At 40.4% G+C, this 19,182-nt stretch overlaps 1 protein-coding gene across 1 annotated transcript in view; it reads right to left on the bottom strand.

The window, feature by feature from the left end:
- The window catches only part of LOC131667616 (protein unc-79 homolog), a gene marked incomplete at its 3' end in the record, with an annotated part of 3,688,809 nt that overhangs the window by 1,255,427 nt on the left and 2,414,200 nt on the right, over nucleotides 1-19,182 (bottom strand). The window contains exon 25 of the mRNA XM_058941149.1: nucleotides 1,473-1,594. Within this exon, the coding sequence (XP_058797132.1) occupies nucleotides 1,473-1,594 (122 nt within the window). The remainder of the gene's footprint in view (nucleotides 1-1,472; nucleotides 1,595-19,182) is intronic.

Raw genomic sequence — 19,182 nt, 5'->3', positions numbered from 1 at the left:
TGATACAATAATTGTGTGTCGGTTTTATCTTCGTAGCGCCCTCATCATCGCGTTGGCGTTCAAATTAGTATGGTATTTATTCTAGTTCACTTGCTCACATCTAGTTTGTTTCGCTCGCTCTTGTTTAGTCTGTTTCGCTCGCTCTAGTCCAGTTCGTCTTGCTCGCTTCCGCTTAGTCTATCTCGTTCGCTTCCGTTTAGTCTATATTGTTCTTCAAAATGGCCGCCCTCGCTCCCGCGTGTTAACCTTGTGCTCTGTTGTTGGTCTCTGAAGCGCCTCCTGGAGCGCTCCCCCTCGGTCGTGTGGTGCATGTGTGTCCGGGTATTATGTGTGTGTCTCTGGGTGTTATCAGTGGTCAGCAGCAGTGTGTGTGGCGCTCAGGGTGTCACTGATGGTGTGCAGAACATATACTCGTATCAAAAACATATATCAAAATTATATTAACTCAAAATTGTACAAACCTTAAGCACTAATGAACACATCAGAATTCTTACAATATACAAACACACAAAAAGAAATGAAAAGACAAATAAACTGAAATTACTCGCGCTTACAAAATATCAACGAAGAACGAAACGTATCGCCTGGTAGATAACCGCCTTGGCGACGAACCGACTTAGCCTAACTACGCTAGGCGAAACCGCCCACCAAAAGATCGCCTAAACGGATCGCTATCTTAATCTAATAGGCTGGCCTTGCAATTACCAGCAGGTAGCCGGCACGCTAACGCCTTGATATCTACCTGATCTTGGCACAAACGCCGTAACGCCAAAGAGACGGAGAAAAAGAAAGAATAAAAGTAGCCTTGACCTTGTTGACTGTGTCGAATGTTGGGAAGGCCTGGCTGCACTCAGCGAATGGTGATGGGGCCAATGCCTAGCCGACATCTTTGCCGGGAGTGTTTCTGGCAAAGGTGTTGGTAAAGGTCACTGGCAATTTTCTTGGTGTCTTTACTTTCGTCTCTGTCCCAAAGTAGCTTCAGAAAGTTAGCTCCTTGCTCCTTAGGGTTGGCGTACTGTACTGTCCGCACGCTTCACAGCAATCGACAGCTTTCTTCTACTTTTTTCTTTTTCCCCACTTTATCTACTTATTAGGCGGCGCGCGACTCAGGTGCTAATTGGTTACGCGTTGCGCGTCTGCCTATACCTGCGTGGGGCATATACGCCCCCTTTCTCTCTCTTTTTCTAACACTTAGCGTCGTCCACTCCAGCAGCGTCGGGCTGGCTCAGTCTTACTCGGCCTTGCACGACCTTGCTCGGCCTTGCTCGACCTTGCTCGGCCATCTCCGTCGGCTGAAAAAAAGGCCACGTATTAGGCGCATTCTAAATGCGCCCAACGCTAGCCACTGTGCCCCGCCGAGAGAGGGGAAAGAGGAAAAATACTGAGCGAGAGCAAACGCAACGCTCGCTCTCATCAAATAACTAAAAAAATTCTATTCTATATTTGTTTCATCAATTAAAATAATACATTACCTGACTTTCTGCGGCGCCAGGAAGAAATGTTTTTCTGTTTGATCATATCCTAATAAAAGGTAGAAATGACGTATAACTATGCTCTGAACTTTTGATATATACTTTTCATCACTTGGGTAAGCCTAAAATAGAAAAAATATTTGACTATTGCAGAAAAAAAAAATTATTATATTGATTAATATTCTAACTTGATCTAGATAGATCTAACTTGATCTAAATAGATCTAAATTGAAACAGATTTATTTTTTGTGCGTGAATAAGCTTATTAACGATGTTACTAACCATTTAAAAGATTTTTTGTAAATAATTATAACAGTAAAGACCAAAGAAGAGCAGTTAGTACGCATTAAACGAGTAACACGCAAGCCTTCTGAAAAAAGTAGTCACGCTTTAGTGATTTTCTCTTTCTCTTCCTTTCTGTGATAAATATTCGCATAACACATTCGGCAACACGCTTTTTGGATATTTCGAATTCTAATTGTAAGTTTTGCAACGGTAGTCGATTCGATTAATCGATCCGTTCGCGATTCGTATACTCGCGATGTTAATTCGAACGACTAAGAGAGAGAGAGAGCGGGCGCGCGAGGGTTTAAATATTCAGTTAAGCCTCAGCTGATTTTGAGAAAGTACCGCCGATTTAGTTTGCACTGTGTTTCGCCGTTATTTATTATAAAGTTTCTGGGATTTCGATACGTACGTGAGTGTAGCAAGGAAGCAGCCGCAGCAGCATTTACAGCAGCAGCATCTCAAGCAGCAGCAGTATTACCAACGAGGCAACGCAGCTGATCCAAGAAGCACCTTCTACGTTTTCCTTCAACAATTACGGCTGATCACCGTAATTGCACCGCGGGGTAGGTGACCTCCCTTTATTTGCGCGAAAAAATACTATCGAAAGTATTTTGCCTTTCGCGAGCGTTATTTTTTTGTATTCGCGTCGATCGTTAGATTTCGCGGCAAATTTCGAATTCTCTCTCTCTCTCTCTCTCTCTCAATGAATTATTATCAATAATTGTAAATTTTATTTCGTGCGCGTTAGTCTTTTGGCCCATAAAAGACTGTCGTTTTTATTAATTAAACTTTATTAATTTTATTCCCGTTTATGTCATTTCGATTCCTAATAGTTAATAGATCTATAAAGGCTTAAATTTAATCCGATTTCGTCTAGGGGATTAGGCGGATTAAGCATTAGGTCACTCTCACCTAAGATACATCGAGTGTCACAAGTCAAGTGACTTAAGGTGAGTTCAATTCGGTTGGAAAGAAGGCAATGAAACGAAAGTATCAAACGTAAAGGTGAATACACGTATAACCATACGTGTTTAACGGAGCGGCGGTTAGCTCTGCATCGTGGGAGTTTGTACGATAATAAATTTTTCATTTTGTTAGATAACCACCCCGTTACAGTTTGTTTTTTAATCCGTGTCGAGTGAATTATTGTAGGTCAACGATCCTCCTTAACACTCACTGAAATTTATGTATTATACATGTATTTTGACAATGTTAGTAATCTAGAATGATTTTCATTACATGATGTTTACATCCTCATTTAAGAGCTGTCGCCTAATTAAATAATTGTACAATATAATAGTATAATAACTCTAGCATATGGATTTTTTGTTCTGTATTTATGAAGATGTGTAGAGTTTTTAATTTTTTAATTAGGGACCAGGTCTCAAATTTAAATGTTAAATGTTAATGTTAAAGAGAGTGGAACTAATACTCATAATTTTTATTAAATTAAAACTCTAAACGTCTATGCTCATAAAAAACATTCATACCAGTACGCCTGTTACCAATATCGGGTAGTGATATTTCGAGAAAATCATCCTACTTTTTGGTTCAATTCAATAAATCTTCGATAAAGGCCATTGCATTATGCAAAGGGTATGTATCTTACACCATATAAAAAAGGCTATGGACCGCATCTCAAACCTTACTCGGGATCATCTTTAAAAAGAAAAAAACCATGCCGAATATCCCGAAATTTTAAGTACAGAAAATTTCTGAGAAGCGTTTATGAGAAATAACTTACCAAAGTCTGGGCCACATTATCGATATAATTAATCTCGATGACATTGAGAGACAGGCATACACTGGATTGCTTATCGGAAAATCGAAAACAACGTTACATATTTTGATAGTTTTGGTGATTTTAGATTGCCATTTAATCTAATAATATATCTCGGAGTAGATGAGATTAAATACAATCCAAAGAGATATCGAGATTTCGATACCTATAACTACGTTCATATTTGCAGTGTGAAAAAGGCTGGGTCTAACTAACAAGTAATCCTACTCAACTGTATCACTCCAAATTAACTTTACATACAAGTTAAACATTGAAAAATTTAGATCCGTGCTTTTTTTTAGAGGATCTAACGCACTTTTAAGGGAGAAAACTACCACTCAAAACCACTCCTATCAAACCAAAAACTAACCCGCCTAACTCTAAGGAGCGAGTTTAACAACTTGTTTTCTTATAAATTTATTTACTTTCACAACTTAAGCGAGCTCACACACCTAACCAACCACTCCTTAACCCTACTAACCTCTAAAAACCACCCCTCCCGAATCACAAGTAGATTAACCTATCTAATCCTGGGGACAGCGAGTTTGGTGTCATGTTTTTCATAAATTTATTTACTTCTACATTACAAGTATTTACTCACGTATCCCATAAACCTTTAAAAGCAGTCCTCGTTTACATTCTTGAAGAAATACATTTACCCCATAAACCTTTAAAAGCCATCCTCTTTTACATTCTTGAAGAAATACGGTTGGAATATTTATTCTATGAAATAAATAGTACTTATAAAAATGGAAACTCGCTCTTCGCTTTACCTAGGAGTAACCACGAGGAGATGGCTAGTGTACGAGGGGGAGTCAATAAGTCTTTACAAAATCCAAGAGACGGCACTCGCTACGCTTAAATTATGATGTTTTTGGCAAGCAATACTACTAACTAGATATCGTACAAAGTTTCAGCTCGATTCATTAAGTCGTTTTTTTGTGAGCGTTGGTAGAACAAAAAGTTATTGGTTTATTTGAAAAATGGAAAAAACAGAGTTTCGAGCGGTGATCATTTTCATTGGAAAAGCCTTACACCAAAAGAAATCACAGTTGAGTTGAACGCCGTTCATGGCAAGTCTGCCCCTATGTTTAAGACTGTTTATAACAGGGTAAATGAATTTAAACGCGGCCGTACAACAACAAAAGATGAACCTCGTTCAGGACACCCCGTAAAAGTGCGTACGCCCGAAATGGTCAACAAAATCCACGATATGGTGTTGAGTGATAGAAAATTAAAATTGCGAGAATTAGTTAAGGCCATAGGGGTATCAAAGGGTACAATCATTTCAATTTTGCATGAAAAATTGTGGATGAAAAAAATATCAGCAAGATGGGTGCCGCGTTTGCTCACTGTTGAAAATAAACGAACCCACGTGGGCACATCTGAGGCTCTTTTGGCACGCATACGTCGTAATCCGTAAGACTTTTGGCGTTGACTCGTGACTGTAGATGAAATATGGGTACACCACTACACTCCTGAAACCAAAAAACAGTTCAAACAATAGATTACCGTAGGAGAACCAGCCTCAAAGAAGGCAAAGACAGTAAAATCAATGGAAGCACACTTGACTCTTAAGAATTCAAGGTTTTATAATTTTCAACAAACACATTAGCATTTATTGCATATTTTAATAAAGATTCAAGTTGTGATGAAAATTCTCTTTTTTCTGCAGAAATAATCGATTAAATTTCATATTCGGGACAACTAAATCCTTAGTAGACTACTAAAGTTATCGCTAGTAACTTTAATAGATTTTTTGGATTTATGGTCATGTTATGCAGAAAATATAAGAAAAAGTCTATTAAGAAATTATCTAAAAAATGTTCTTACAAATACTTATAACTATATATATTAATCTTTTATTGCTGCGTAACTTACACTACTTTTCGATTATACAAGGTGTGTTCAAAAAATAACGAGAATTTTCGTTTTATGAAAAAAATATTTATTTATTCATCTACATTAATGTTGTCGTCTTCAAAGTAGTCCCCTTCGGATACAATACACTTATGCCAACGCTTTTTCCAATCCTCGAAACACTTTTGAAACTCGATCTTTGTAATAGCTTTTAGCTCTTTCAGCGATTCGCTTTTAATGTCATCTATGCTTGTAAAACGACGGCCTTTTAATGTTCTCTTTATTTTTGGAAATAGAAAAAAGTCACATGGAGCCATATCTGGCGAATATGGAGGCTGAGGCATCGTTACAGTTTCGTTTTTGGCCAAAAATTCACGAACAAGCAATGGAGTGTGAGCAGGCGCATTATCGTGGTGCAAAAGCCATGAATTGTTTTGCCACAAATCCGGGCGTTTTTTTTCGGATTGCTTCACGCAAACGACGTTGAACTTGTAGGTAGTACTGCTTATTGATTGTTTGACCTTGTGGCAAGAATTCATAATGCACTATGCCATTAAAATCGAAGAACACAGTGAGCATAACCTTCACATTCGACCGCACTTGTCGAGCCTTTTTCGGTCTTGGCGATCCAGAATGCCTCCACTGGGACGATTGAGCCTTAGTTTCGACATCATATCCGTAAACCCATGTTTCGTCACCTGTTATAACACGTTTTAGTAGTTCTGCATCGTTATTGACTTCATTTAGCGACTCCTGAGCAACTTCCATTCGCCGCTGTTTTTGTTCGAAATTCAACAATTTTGGAACGAATTTTGCTGCCACACGTTTCATACCCAAAACATTCGAACAAATTTGATGGCATGAGCCAACTGATATGCCAACATCATCAGCGACTTTTCTGATTGTGATTCGGCGATCGTTCATAACCATTTCTTTCACTTTTTTCACGTTTTCATCGGTTGTTGATGTGCTTGGGCGTCCGGGTCGTTCGTCATTTTCAACGTTTTCGTGGCCATCTTGGAAACGCTTATACCACTCATAAATCCTTGCTTTACTCATAGCAGACTCACTATATGCCTTTGTTAACATTTGACAAACTTTACTACACTTTATTTCATTTTTTACGCAAAATTTAATACAAATTCTTTGATCCATTTTTTTTCACAAACGAAAATCGCCGAGCTCGAAAAACACGTCTAACGTTAGCGGCTGCCACTTAAAAAGTAAGCAATGAATATTGCTGAAAATTTTATCGTACTTCAGGGGCATATGTACCAACATAATAAAAAAAATTTTATACAAGCGGACTCTCCAAACCCGCGAAATTTAAAAATTCTCGTTACTTTTTGAACACACCTCGTACTATTTTTATCATTATTTAATTACTTTTTTGTGATTATTTAATGAAAAAAAATTATTAAACAACTAAATATATACAGTCAAAAATGTACATAACACTTATTGATCAAATGGCGAATATATTATTAAAAGAACTTTTAAATTGAGAATCCAAAATTTATAGTGAAAAAGAATATTTTTTCTGATTAATTTTTCAATTAAATGGCTTTTACTATTGTGACAGGGCTATAGCGATGCTCGCTGGCCCTGTGTGCGGCACTCTCCTCGCGTGAACGCAGCGACCAAGTGTACGCTATATAGCGACTACATACTTGTGTCGTTGCAGGATCTGGAGAGAGGAGCGCAACGATCGGCGAGGTGTCGCCGTGAGTGCGAGTGAGAGCGAGAAGAGCGAGAGAGAGAGAGAGCGATTTTGACTGATTTTTGACGGCGAGAGAAGTGGGAGCGCGGCGGCGCGAGGCTTGGAAAATTAAGAGAGAAGAAGGGCAGTTAGGTGCGAGCTCTCGAGTAATTAGGGCCGCCTAAGGAGAGACTGGACGAGAGGACATTTCGGCCAGAGAGGAACGACTGCCAGGAGTGCGACTGCCATTTGCCGGGAGAGCCAGAAGGTCCAAGCCGAGCCCGGACACGCAGCGACCATTCGCCGTCCCCGAGGCAAAGGCCGTGCTGCGGCCTCTCCTGCAGCAGTCCCAGTCATCGCCAGGGCGTCGTTTCCAGCGGGCCTGCGCTTTCGCCGGCGTCGTCTCTCTGCCGACGGACCGTCGGCATCCGGTGGGTCGAAAGCCTGTTTATCTCTCTCGCACCAGCTCTCGCTCGATTACGGACATTTGCGTATTTTGATGTTATCGCGCACGCTGAGCGATCTCGCGAACTCTTGTCGCGGAAAGGCTGAGCGAGCGCGCTCGCCGCGGCGAAGTGAATCTTGTAGCGATATTTGTGAAGAGGCGTCAATAAATGAGATCGCCATATGTAATATCATTGAATTAGAGTGTCCGTTTCTTTGTATCAATCTTTCCCAGCCAGCGCGAACTGCGGCCTGTGAAAGTCAGCGCCGGCTTTCTTTACCGAGATAGAACCCAGAAAAATTAGCAGAGACCAGCCCACGGCGCACGGAGGCTGACCACTCTTGCACTATTTATACTTTTAATAAATAATCTTGATAGTTTGTCATATTTTTTATGAAGTAAAAGAAAAAAAAATAATTTTCAGAAAAATGTTTTTTCTTATTTGTCTTGAAATTAGATAATTTTCAATATATAATTTAACAATTTTCTGATTCTTCTTTAAAGTAAGTCAAAAAATTAAAAGCAATAAAATTCGTGTAACATCATTCATATAATAACATGAATGTATGTCGTTTATAAATAATAAAATTACCATGCCCTGTAACGGGGTTGATATCCGTTTATTTACTTATGCGCGCGTTCGCATCGAAGAACGCGCGGGATTGTCTAAACGTTTAAACTCGTCAACCGGAGAGCAGGAGGGAAAGGGCGTTAGTCAACCAACCTTCTACCAGCGAGAAATAATAACTTCAAAATTACAGTCAATATCACATGCGAGATCGTTTATTTTCTCTTATCTCTACAATACGTTCGGCTCGCGTGATTATGTTTACAAGGCGCGCGCGCGTCAATAACATGCAGTGTCGAATCGCTCGCCGCTCTTTGTTCGCCGAACTAATACATGCACGCTTCTTACTGAGTATGGGGAATTAGTTATTAACAATCATACAGCAATCGCAATATTAAGCTGGCCAGATTAACGATCGCACAGGCAACAAGCGAGGTAGAAAACACCCGCGCAGCGCACGCTAGTCTCTGGGAAATGTTTATCTGCGGGCGAGGTGTCTCGCGCTTTTTGGTTTCGCCCTCGATGGCGAAACTCTCCACTCGCACACGTTCTCACACACTCGCTCTCGCCACACCAAGGCACAGTTCCTCTCTCTCAACTCGTCAGCTCGTCTCGGCACTCGTCAAAATTCTGAAAAACTGTCTTTTGGTTACTCGCTGCAGCTAGGCACTCGGATTCTAATCCTCGACTGGTTCATTTATATCCGCGCGCGTTCCGGTATGTCTCGTGCCGAATTTCCTCGTTACATTTTTCCCCAACCGGTAGGTGCTGCCCTCGCAGGCAGCCGCGGGGTTGGGCTGCTAGCGCTAATGGGACGTTTACCGTCACAGCCCACATTAGTTTTTATCGTGTATTTTTATAGTACAAAATTTATGTAAGTAGACGATTGAAAGAGAGATAATAAAATATTAAGTTTTATTGAATTTGAGCAATATTAATTATTTATTAACTGAACCAGTAGTTTTGTAATTGTACACAGCAAGAATCTATGATATTTTATTTTTAAATAAAATACATGTTGGTATTTAATGTAGTAAGAAAGCAGTACGTATTATGTGGTTATTTCTATTATCCCGGCAACTGGAAACTGAATATGTTTTCAGTATATTTAACAAATTGATTTATTAAATTAAAACAAATGTTTTTTAGAACATATTATATCAATTTTGCGGAAAAATGGTTTCTTACAATAAGATTTAGGATTTATGGACAAGTTTGCGAAAGTAACTGTTTCTTGCAGTATGGTAGATAATTTCACCTAGTTTTGATGAAGAAGGGTTGATTTTTGAGGTTAAGGTCCAGTAAAACATTCCTAAAAGTACCTAACTTATCGACATCTCAAAAATAAGGTTTGCAAGAATTGCAAGTTTAATTTGAAAAAAAGGGCTTTCGTTCGATCTAGAGTTACCTTTAAAAAGTATCCAGTCTGAACTTCATGCGATTCTGTCGAGTAGTTTGACCTAATTACTTGTCCCAAGTTGTGTGATAGAGTAGAGAACTATAGGGGCGTTCGACAAGACCTTCATGTATTTAAGTGATGGGTGTTTCGATATGTCAAGCCCGCTTGTGGTGAAGAAATTGATAAATTTAAGAACAAACAAGTAATCAAACTCTCTGTCTTCAGAGTCAGGTGGGTTGGCCTATTTGTGGAATATGAGGGGTGGGTGGTTGGGGGTTAGCTAGGCTAATATATGAGTAGTAAGATGTGTGAGCCTGCTTGCAGTAATTGAAATTATTGAGTGTGGCTTATTTCCCCGTCTACTTTCCCGATTGCATCTAGAGCGAAAGTGCCTTTCTTGCCTTCCCCTTTCAAATAGATAGCAGTGCATTCAATCTGTTACAGGGCATATAAGTATGCCAAATCAACTTATAACGCTGGCAACTTTGCCAAGTATAAAAGTCTACAATCAGAAACGAGCTGATTTTCAGCTCTAAAATATTAATATAAATATATTTTTTTTGGTATTTAATAACAAGACTGGTATTGAATACAGAAAATATATTTTAGCGTTTTGTTCTTACAGACTAAATAAATCATTACATTTCTCGCTACACGGTGAAGAAATAATATGATTTCTTTTTAGTTGATTGTTAAATATATAATTATATTTGTTTAGATAAATAACTAAATAAATAATTGAATTCGTTATTATACAGTAAATTAATAATATATTTTTTCTTTTTTTAACAATAATAGTGAATTACAAAAACAAATGAACGGTAATGAATAGTTGGTTAAAGTAAAAAGTTGATCAATAAAGGATGAAAAAAAAATTAATGAAATACGCCGTGTTTTCATTGTTCTGGTTGACCTGTATTATTTTGCCGTGGCCTTTCTCTGGGTTGGGTCTATTTATTTGCTGTTATTGAATCGGGTATTTGCGTGGGCGTCCTTTTGGGTTGAAGTGTTGATGGTCGTGGTGTTGGTAGGCGTTGGTGGTAAATTGTTATCGTTGATGGTTTCTTCGGTCTTGAATTTCTTCAGGTGTTGCGCGTGACAGGTGTTTTTTTAAAACTCGTTTATCTCAGTATATATATATATATATATATATTTATCTCTATGCATTTATCATAATAGAGTTCGTCGCATATTTCTTTGTTTCGATAAACGGTGAGTCACCAATAATTGTGCAATAATTTACCGTGTGTTTTTCGACACTTAAATGGAGTGATTATTATTGGGATGTCATGGTTTTCGTAGAGTATTTGATTTTGATGCTCTTTTAGAACAACTAATTTCCATAAATCAAGTAGGTTGGTATTCTGATTGTTATGATTGCGCTGTTTATAAATAGAAAGAATTTTGTTAATACTTTGTAATTTCTGTACTTGATGGAATGTTTAGTGATGTTATTGATTCTGTTTAGTAGTTAAGCAATGTATATTTCAAACCACCTCGTGGGGGGGTCCAGGTGGCTTGAAACATATATAGGGGTTTGATTTGCGCGCGCTGTGCACGCATCGTAGATGGTCAGGGAGTGGATGGTGCCTCGCGACGACTCCCCGGAATCGTTCCTTGAACTAGTCGTAACCCCTAGAGCCCCCCTCCTTATTAGTAAATAATAAAATAATAAATTTCATTATATAGACTGTCGAGGTAGATTCCTTCTATAAAGGTTGTAAAGGTATGACGCTGTAGAAGTTGGTAAGGCGCTTGGTAAGCTATATTCTGGCTAGCTATGGGCCCTCAGAGAGGGGGTATCGTTTCTAGCTTGAGGTGTGCTGGCTATATGTTGGACCAGCGCCTCTCTCTGTCTCTCTTTCTCTCTTTCTCTCTAACTTGAGATATACATGGAGGGGAGGATGCTTGCTAGGGCTGTATCAAGTTTATATTGAAAGACAGAGTTCAATGCCTTTCCTCCACTCAGCTCGCCGAGTATTCTTTTCCTACGCTTCTCCACCCACCGTGTACTCTCCCACCTCCCTTAGATATATTTATTTGTAGTAAGTAGATAATATAATTATTGGCAATTATCTATCTCTATTTTGAACACTTGTCCTCGTAGATGTACTCAAACAATACAATAGCTAGCCTAGAAATAAGAATGTTAGAATTTAGTTTATACACTATTTAGTTAGATGTCTCTGTAGTTGCCGCTCCACTTTTCAGTATAAGCTACTCCTTCCATAGGTTATAGCACTGTGTACACTATTTCAGTGTCGCTATAATCGCCTCCCTACATTTCCGGCAGAAGCTATCCCTTTGATAGCTCATAGCGCCTGCCTTTAAAAGTTAGTCCTCCGTAATAAAGAGTCTGTTAAGACTGTCTATAGCCATAGTTGATAGTTAACAATAGTCTATAGAGACTACTAGTAGTTAGAAAATGTAGCTTAGAGACTGTATAATTCCTAAAGTAGCTTAAAAACAACTATTTATTTACAAAATAATTTTCTGAGTATCTCAATGAAAATGTCTTCAATTTCATACTTTGAACAAACTGTAAAAGATTTCTGGTTGGCCAATTATAAATCTCTTGACAAAGAAGTCGACGTAGATGATTTTATTAGATAGGAAAATTTAGCAAATTCTACTTTCATTGCTCTTAATCGATATTTGAAACTGAATAATTTATCTTGAGCAATACTACAAAGACGTCAAACGTGTGCTACACACTTGATTTCCCTAGAAAGGCAATTTAATAATTTCATAAAAGTCGATGGAACTCTTCAGATGAGGCCTGCAATGGCTCGGTCGGTAGGGCGACGGACTCGCACCCGGTAGGCCCGGGTTCGATTCCCAGTTCCTGCTGATACAAGCACCTCTGAAAAAAGTTTCATGTGCTTTGTTCTCAAACACATTGCAAGCCTCCGTCGCTAATTAGCACTGATGGAGCTTAAATAGAGCGACGTTAAAATAAAAAAAAAAAAAAAAAAAACTCTTCAGATATCGCAGTTAAATATAGATGAAATTCAAGGAGATGGTGTTGTTTGCAAACCAATTCATTCTGCTTTCGAAAATCATATTAATACTATAGTTATAGCAATTCAACATCATGTGGATATAAAGTCGTTTTTAAATGATGCAAACAAACTTTTACAAAAGCATATACCGAAGCTTCTAAGTATCCACAATGTATTGAAGATAAATATGGAATTTTCAACTTAGTTTATTATTAAAAAGAGTAATGAAGAGGATTTTTAAAGTAAATACTTTAAGACTAAAAATCAATGCATTTATAAAAGTAGTGATCTAACTGAATGGTTCGAAAGAAACATTGAAGACGTTTTACTTAAGAATATAGAAGAATTTCAAGAAAGAGACTCTGATTTGTCATTAAAGACTATCGTTAGGCTTACAGTTAATATTAATAAACACAATCCACTCAAACTTTGCTCGTATATTCCATTACCTAAGGTCATAGAAATGAGAAAAGCTTGTATTAATGTTAGAAATATCGATAATAAATGTATCAAATGGGATGAACTATCTTATCTTCATCCTACTGATAATTATAAAAACCACAGTTATAAAACCAGTAATTATGCACGCTTTACAAAAGAATTAAAATTTTATGATATAACGTTTCCTATAAAAATAAAAAGTATTCTAATGTTTGAAAAGTTTAATGACATATCTATAAACGTATATATTCTAAAAAAAATATAGAAAAAAATTTGAGGTGTACCATGTCATGTAACTAGTTCAAAAAAATTTAATGAGTTTCACTATGTTTCGATTAAAAATTTATCTGCCCTCCTTAGAAGCCAAATTAATTCACATACTAAAAAAATCTGTTTTTATGAACGCTGCCTCCACTATTTTAATACTAGAGATCAATTGATAGCTCACTATATTGATTGTTCAAAAATTAATAAGTGTAGAATAAATCTGCATAATGATAGAATTCTAAAATTCAAAGATTTGAAACGCAAAGAAGTGGTTTCATATGCTGACATAGAATATTTGTTAAAACCAGTCAACAATAGTCATGCTTTTCAATAACACGAAGCTTTTAGCATTGGATTATATATAAAACATAGATATGATGATAGTAAGTCAGAGTATAAGCCTTATAGAAAACAAAAATTTGAAGAAGAGACGCCTGCTCAATGGCTTATAAAACAGTTAAAAATATTATTAGCTTAGTTGGAAGAATTATATAAAAATACTTTAGCAATAAATCTTTCCTTTATAGATGAGTATACATTTAAATGGGCTACGAAGTGTTATATTTGCAATAAAACTTTTAAGGAAAAAGGAAGGAAAGTTAGAGATCATTGTATTTAATCGGTAGATTTAGAATAGCTGCTCACAATCATTGTAATTTTAATTATAAATAGACCAATTACATTCCAGTAGTATTTCAGAATTTTACAGGCTATAACTCTCATTTTATCGTAACAGAAATTGCTACTAATCCAAATTTCGAGAGGAAAATTTCTGTTCTAGCAGAGAACAAAAAGCGTTATATATCTTTTACAAAACATGTGCAGAGTTATGTCATTAGTTTACGTTTTATTGATTCGATTCGTTTTGTGCCTTCATCTTTAAGTAAATTAGCATCATATTTACCTTAGCTAGATATTACAAAAAGAGAATTTAAAAAAGATAATTTCAATGCAAGACAAATTGATTTACTTAAAAGGAAAGGTGTCTTTTCTTACGAATACGTTAACAGTTGAAATAGCATGACAGAAGATTAATTACCTCCTAGCGAAGGATTTTATAGTCAATGAACAGATAGTGATATATCCATGGCAGATAACGTCTACGAACAAAACGTTTGGAATACTTTTTAAATTAAAGATTTAGATAAGTATTCCGATCTTCATCTGAAAACAGACGTGTTACTATTTGTTGATGTTTTCGAAAATTTTCGTACAACCTGTAAGAATGCGTATGAACTTGACTCAGCACATTATTTCACAACTTCAAAATTAACATGGGATGCTATGTGAAAGTATACAAATACTGAACTCGAAGTGTTAAGTGATATTGGTATGGTCTTATTTATTTAGAAAGGCATACGTGGAGGTAATAGAAAAGGAGAGACCTGAGCCGGCGGAGAAACGCCGCCCTCCTCCAGACCGGCAGAGTGTGTGAGGTTTCGCCATCGAGGACGAAACCATGTGTGCGCGCATTCGCGACCCACGACGCTAACAATAACTGTCTTTTCGCAGTGTATAACTCTATCGTTTCCTTCGAACGTATTCCTGCAATATCAAGGTAAGCTGGCCAGCTTAATCTCGCGATCGCGGTTGCATGATTAACAATCGATTTATCATATTCGAAGCGTGCATGTAACGGCTCCAATAACGAAGAGCAGCGAGCGTCCCGACAGTACGTGTTGTCGATGAGCGAGCGTCGATGTAAACAAACGCGCGGGCCGACCTTATGTAGCATTTGAGTGATAATAAAAGGTTCTGTTCGTGTTACTAACAAGTGTTTTCGATTCGCTTACTTCTTTTTGCTTCCACTCACTCTCTTATAGGTTAATTAGAATTACTGATTGACTGACGCCTGTCTCCCCATGCTCTCCGGATTGTGTTTTGAGCATAAATGATTACATTCGCCCTTTCAAGAAAATCGCGCGAATAAAAATAATTAAACGGTGCAACCCCGTTACATGGCGCCCAACGTTAAAGAACCTACGGTGTTTTTGATTGTTCAAAACACCGGTTCTCAATAGTGACCTTGCGCTCAGTCAACCAGCGACTTAGGTGGCAATCAAGTGTTGTTGTGCACACTTGATACCGAAAGGCCACAATAGTAAACATAGCCTGTTAGTTAGCTTGCGAAGGCCCGCCGCGGCGTAAAAGTGTAAACAACAACTGTAAACGCGTGCGAGTGCGACCGAAAAGCTCTCAGAAGCGTAAACACCAATAAATTTTGGAAGTTGCCGCAAATCAATAATATTGTACCCGTTGGCCCGGGGAAACCTAACACCGGCAACTTTCAAACGAAATTAATTCAATTTGGTAATTTTATTTGATATCGTGTTGTCTTAACGTAAATGTGTTTTTTTTAAATATTATTAGCTGCGGTTATTGGTGATCACGCGCAACGCTCGTTATTATATTTTAGATACTAACCAACACAGCCGCGCTAACAAACAGTTAGTGCGTCTGATAAGCAGGATCATTATATTGCGTATTAACAAGCGAAGAGTCTTTCGGTAAATAAATCGTAAAACACCCTTGATCAAGCCCAGTGTCGGCTAATAAAAATTTTTTTTATTTGCATTTTGCGTACGAATTTTAATACAGCACTCGCACTCGTATAACAAACGTGTAAATTTTACATAAAAATTAGCCGCAAGTCAACTAATAGAGAATAATGGACCGCACTCAAACAGAAATAGAAAACTGGGTGTTGACGCTCCAGGAGGAGGAAATCGAAGAGTACCTCGAACAACTGGAGCTCAAAACAAGCGGGACCAAGCTCTCGAGAGCTGCACGACTACATACCTGGCTACTCGGCGACTACTCCGCAGCAGATTTCGCGGAAGCCGACAACCAGCACAGCAGTCCAGCCAAAAAAGCCGCCCTACGCTCGGAATTAATTATATCCCTATGCCAGGAACACACAGCATCCGAGCAGGAGGGAGAACATCCGCTAGCCCAGTTAATGCAGAGTGCGGAGGTAATATCGCGAGTACAGAAAACCGCGATAAACATCGCGAATGTCCTGGACAGCGGAGAGAACGTGAACAGTAATAAGAGTATTACAATAACAGCTGATGATGGCAGCCAGTTCCAACTCCCACCGGCATTCGCGGTGATGATCCAAGACCTCATTTTCCGGTCCAGAGAAAATGAAAAGAAACTAAAGCTGCTAGACTCACTAGGGTTGAATATGTCCAATTTAACAAAAATATTAGAAAAGATCCTCAGCAACAGCGTCAATGTGAAGGACCAATTGGACAGTCAATCCGCCAGGATCAGCGCATTAGAAAACGCCGAAAACAGAAATATACGGCAAGACGATGCGAATAGTTCCAACGAAGTGCAGCAACAGGAGAACACGCGTAGGAGCGTAGCATTCCAAGACACCTTCACATGCCATTACGACACCAGGCTACCCCAGAGCACTTCAGCTGGACCCAGACAGGCCCACGGGGGCCACCGGCCGGACCACCCACCGGACGCCCCCTTTCGGAGAGGGTGGACAGCATCAACTCGGTGGAGTTAATGCTGAAGTGGACAACCACCCGCCGAGCATGTGGTCATCCCACCAGACGTCAAACCCGTGGTCGATAACAAGAGACGTCGGCCGCATTGTCCGAGGATGGAAACTCAGGTTCTCCGGAGAGGGCAATGCGAGCATTGACACCTTCTTGTCAAGGCTGGACAGCTCGAGGAGCAGCGCAGGACTTACGGAGGACGAGATGCTCCTGGCAGTATCCGAGCTACTCGTCGGTTCCGCCCTAGTCTGGTACGAGGCAATGCGAAATGAATGGTTCTCCTACGCGGACTTCGCGGCAGACGCAAGAGCATGGTTTTGGACCAGTAGGCAACAACAACAGCGTTTAACGAAAGAGATTCAAGGCCGATATCAGGGCCCAGACGAACCCGCGAACGTCTACATCGCTAAAATGATGGGCCTAATGAGTCGGCTGAACCCCAAAATGACGCACGAGAACCAACTGGACCTGCTGCATGCCAACCTCCTCCCGGAAATCCAGAGCCAAATACGGAGATCGGAAGTAGACTCCGTACGGACCCTGAACGACCTGGCCACGGCGGCCCAGAATAACTTGCATCAGCGAAGGATGGAGCGGACGATACCAGACCCTCAGTCGACTCTATATACTCAGTTAGCGTACCACCCCCGCACCGACGCGAGCAAGGGTCGTAACGGCAAGATGGCATCTATGTTCGGCGACAAACCGGAAGTCAATGATAGGTTGGACCGTATGGAGAAGGTACTCGAGAAGGTGACGCACCAGGTCGTCTACACGCCGACGCCCTCGGGGGCGGCACCTAACCCGAGCCTTGAATCGGTCGATGGCGAAAAGAAAGTCCTATCCTCCGATGTAGTGAACCAGATGCTGCTGTCTCTCAGGGAGATATCGGAGGGGATAAAGGATATTCGCGCCAGCAAAAACCCGACTTCCGAGGACCGAGCCAGGAGACCGGAGACTCCCCGCAGACGAGGAAGAGTGTTCTCAGGGCCGATCAAATGCGCCGAGTGTGACCTACTGGGGTACAGCAGGAAGTTCTGTCCCCAATGCAATAAGGGAAACGAGCAAAGGAGTGGATAGGTGGGGTTGACCCCACTCCTTCATCCCGTAACCCAAACCCCGTTAATGAGATCTCGCGGCCTTCGTCAATACAGCCCGCACCGTTAGTAGCGAGTGTGTTGAGCGACGAGAGCGAGAACTCCCTTGGCGACGCCAAAGATGAGCGTAGCGGTAGAGTGCACACAAGAAGGGTAATGACGTTAGTAAAGCAAGAGACCCTAGACCAGCCGAGGCGGTGGCGTATGGATCGCACACGCCCTCGGGGGCACGGGCAAAGGCAGATAAATCGTCAAAGGGTATCGACGTTAGTAAAGCCCAAGACCCTAGACCGGCCGAGGTGGTGGCGAATGGATCGCACACGCCCTCGGGGGCAAGGGTAGCGGCAGATAAATCGTCGAAACGTAACCCCATGGAAACTCCGATCATCCGAACCAGGGTGGCTCGGCCGACAAAGGACGTCACTCTACCACGCGACAGCACAGTGGCTAGCGCTATGATGTATAAGGAGTTAAGCTGTGGAGCCGTCGAAACTGTTTCCCGATATTCCCCGGAGCAGGAGACGCGTTGGTGGCTACCGGTAAAAATAGGGGACTTCCAAATACGGGCCCTCTATGATCCGGGAGCTTCCACCACAGCCATGGGTAGTAATGCTCTACAAATAGCGCCTGTGCTGGGCGTCAGATTGGACACCACCCACGCGGGTACAGCAGGGCTACCAGACGGTCGTAAGTTATCGATCGTTGGTCACGCCCTGCTGCCATTCACCGTGGGAGGATTGACGATGCCGACGAGAGTAGCCATCCTCCCTACCCTCGTCGAGGAATGTATTTTAGGAGTGAACTTCGTCAGGTTGTCCAGAGCGGTACTTGATCCCGACGATAACACGTTGCTGTTCAAGGGATCACAAGCCAAAATGGAGCTAGAAGTAGCTAGCTTGGAGGCTGGTCCAAGATTAGCTACAATCGGACTAGCCGAGGTAACGGCAACCCAACAGGCGATACTGCAGAAGACTATCGATGAGGCCCTATCGCAAGCCCCTGCGGACTTGGGATGTACAGCAGGCATTGAGCATGAGATTCGGGTCGGTAATACGAAGCCAATCAAACAGCGTTATTACCCGGTATCGCACAAGGTCGAGCAGGAGATGCATAGACTGGTAAGGGAAATGTTAACCCAAGGGGTAATCGAACCAGCGGACAGTGGCTGGTCGAGCCCAGTGGTTATAATACGTAAGAAGGACGGTTCGTACAGATTTTGTATTGACTTCAGAAAGGTCAACAAGGTCACCGAGCCGAATGCGTATCCTCTACCGTTTATGCAAAATATATTGAGGCGTTTGCGAAACGCACGCTATATATCGACGCTCGACCTCAGCAGTACGTATCAC

The sequence above is a fragment of the Phymastichus coffea genome, unplaced genomic scaffold (genome assembly GCF_024137745.1).
Source record: "Phymastichus coffea isolate CEN01 unplaced genomic scaffold, Cenicafe_Pcof_1.1 PCOF00005, whole genome shotgun sequence".
Lineage (NCBI taxonomy): Eukaryota > Metazoa > Arthropoda > Insecta > Hymenoptera > Eulophidae > Phymastichus > Phymastichus coffea.
The sequence above is the reverse complement of the archived record's forward strand: the minus strand, read 5'-3'. Positions and strand labels throughout refer to the sequence as shown.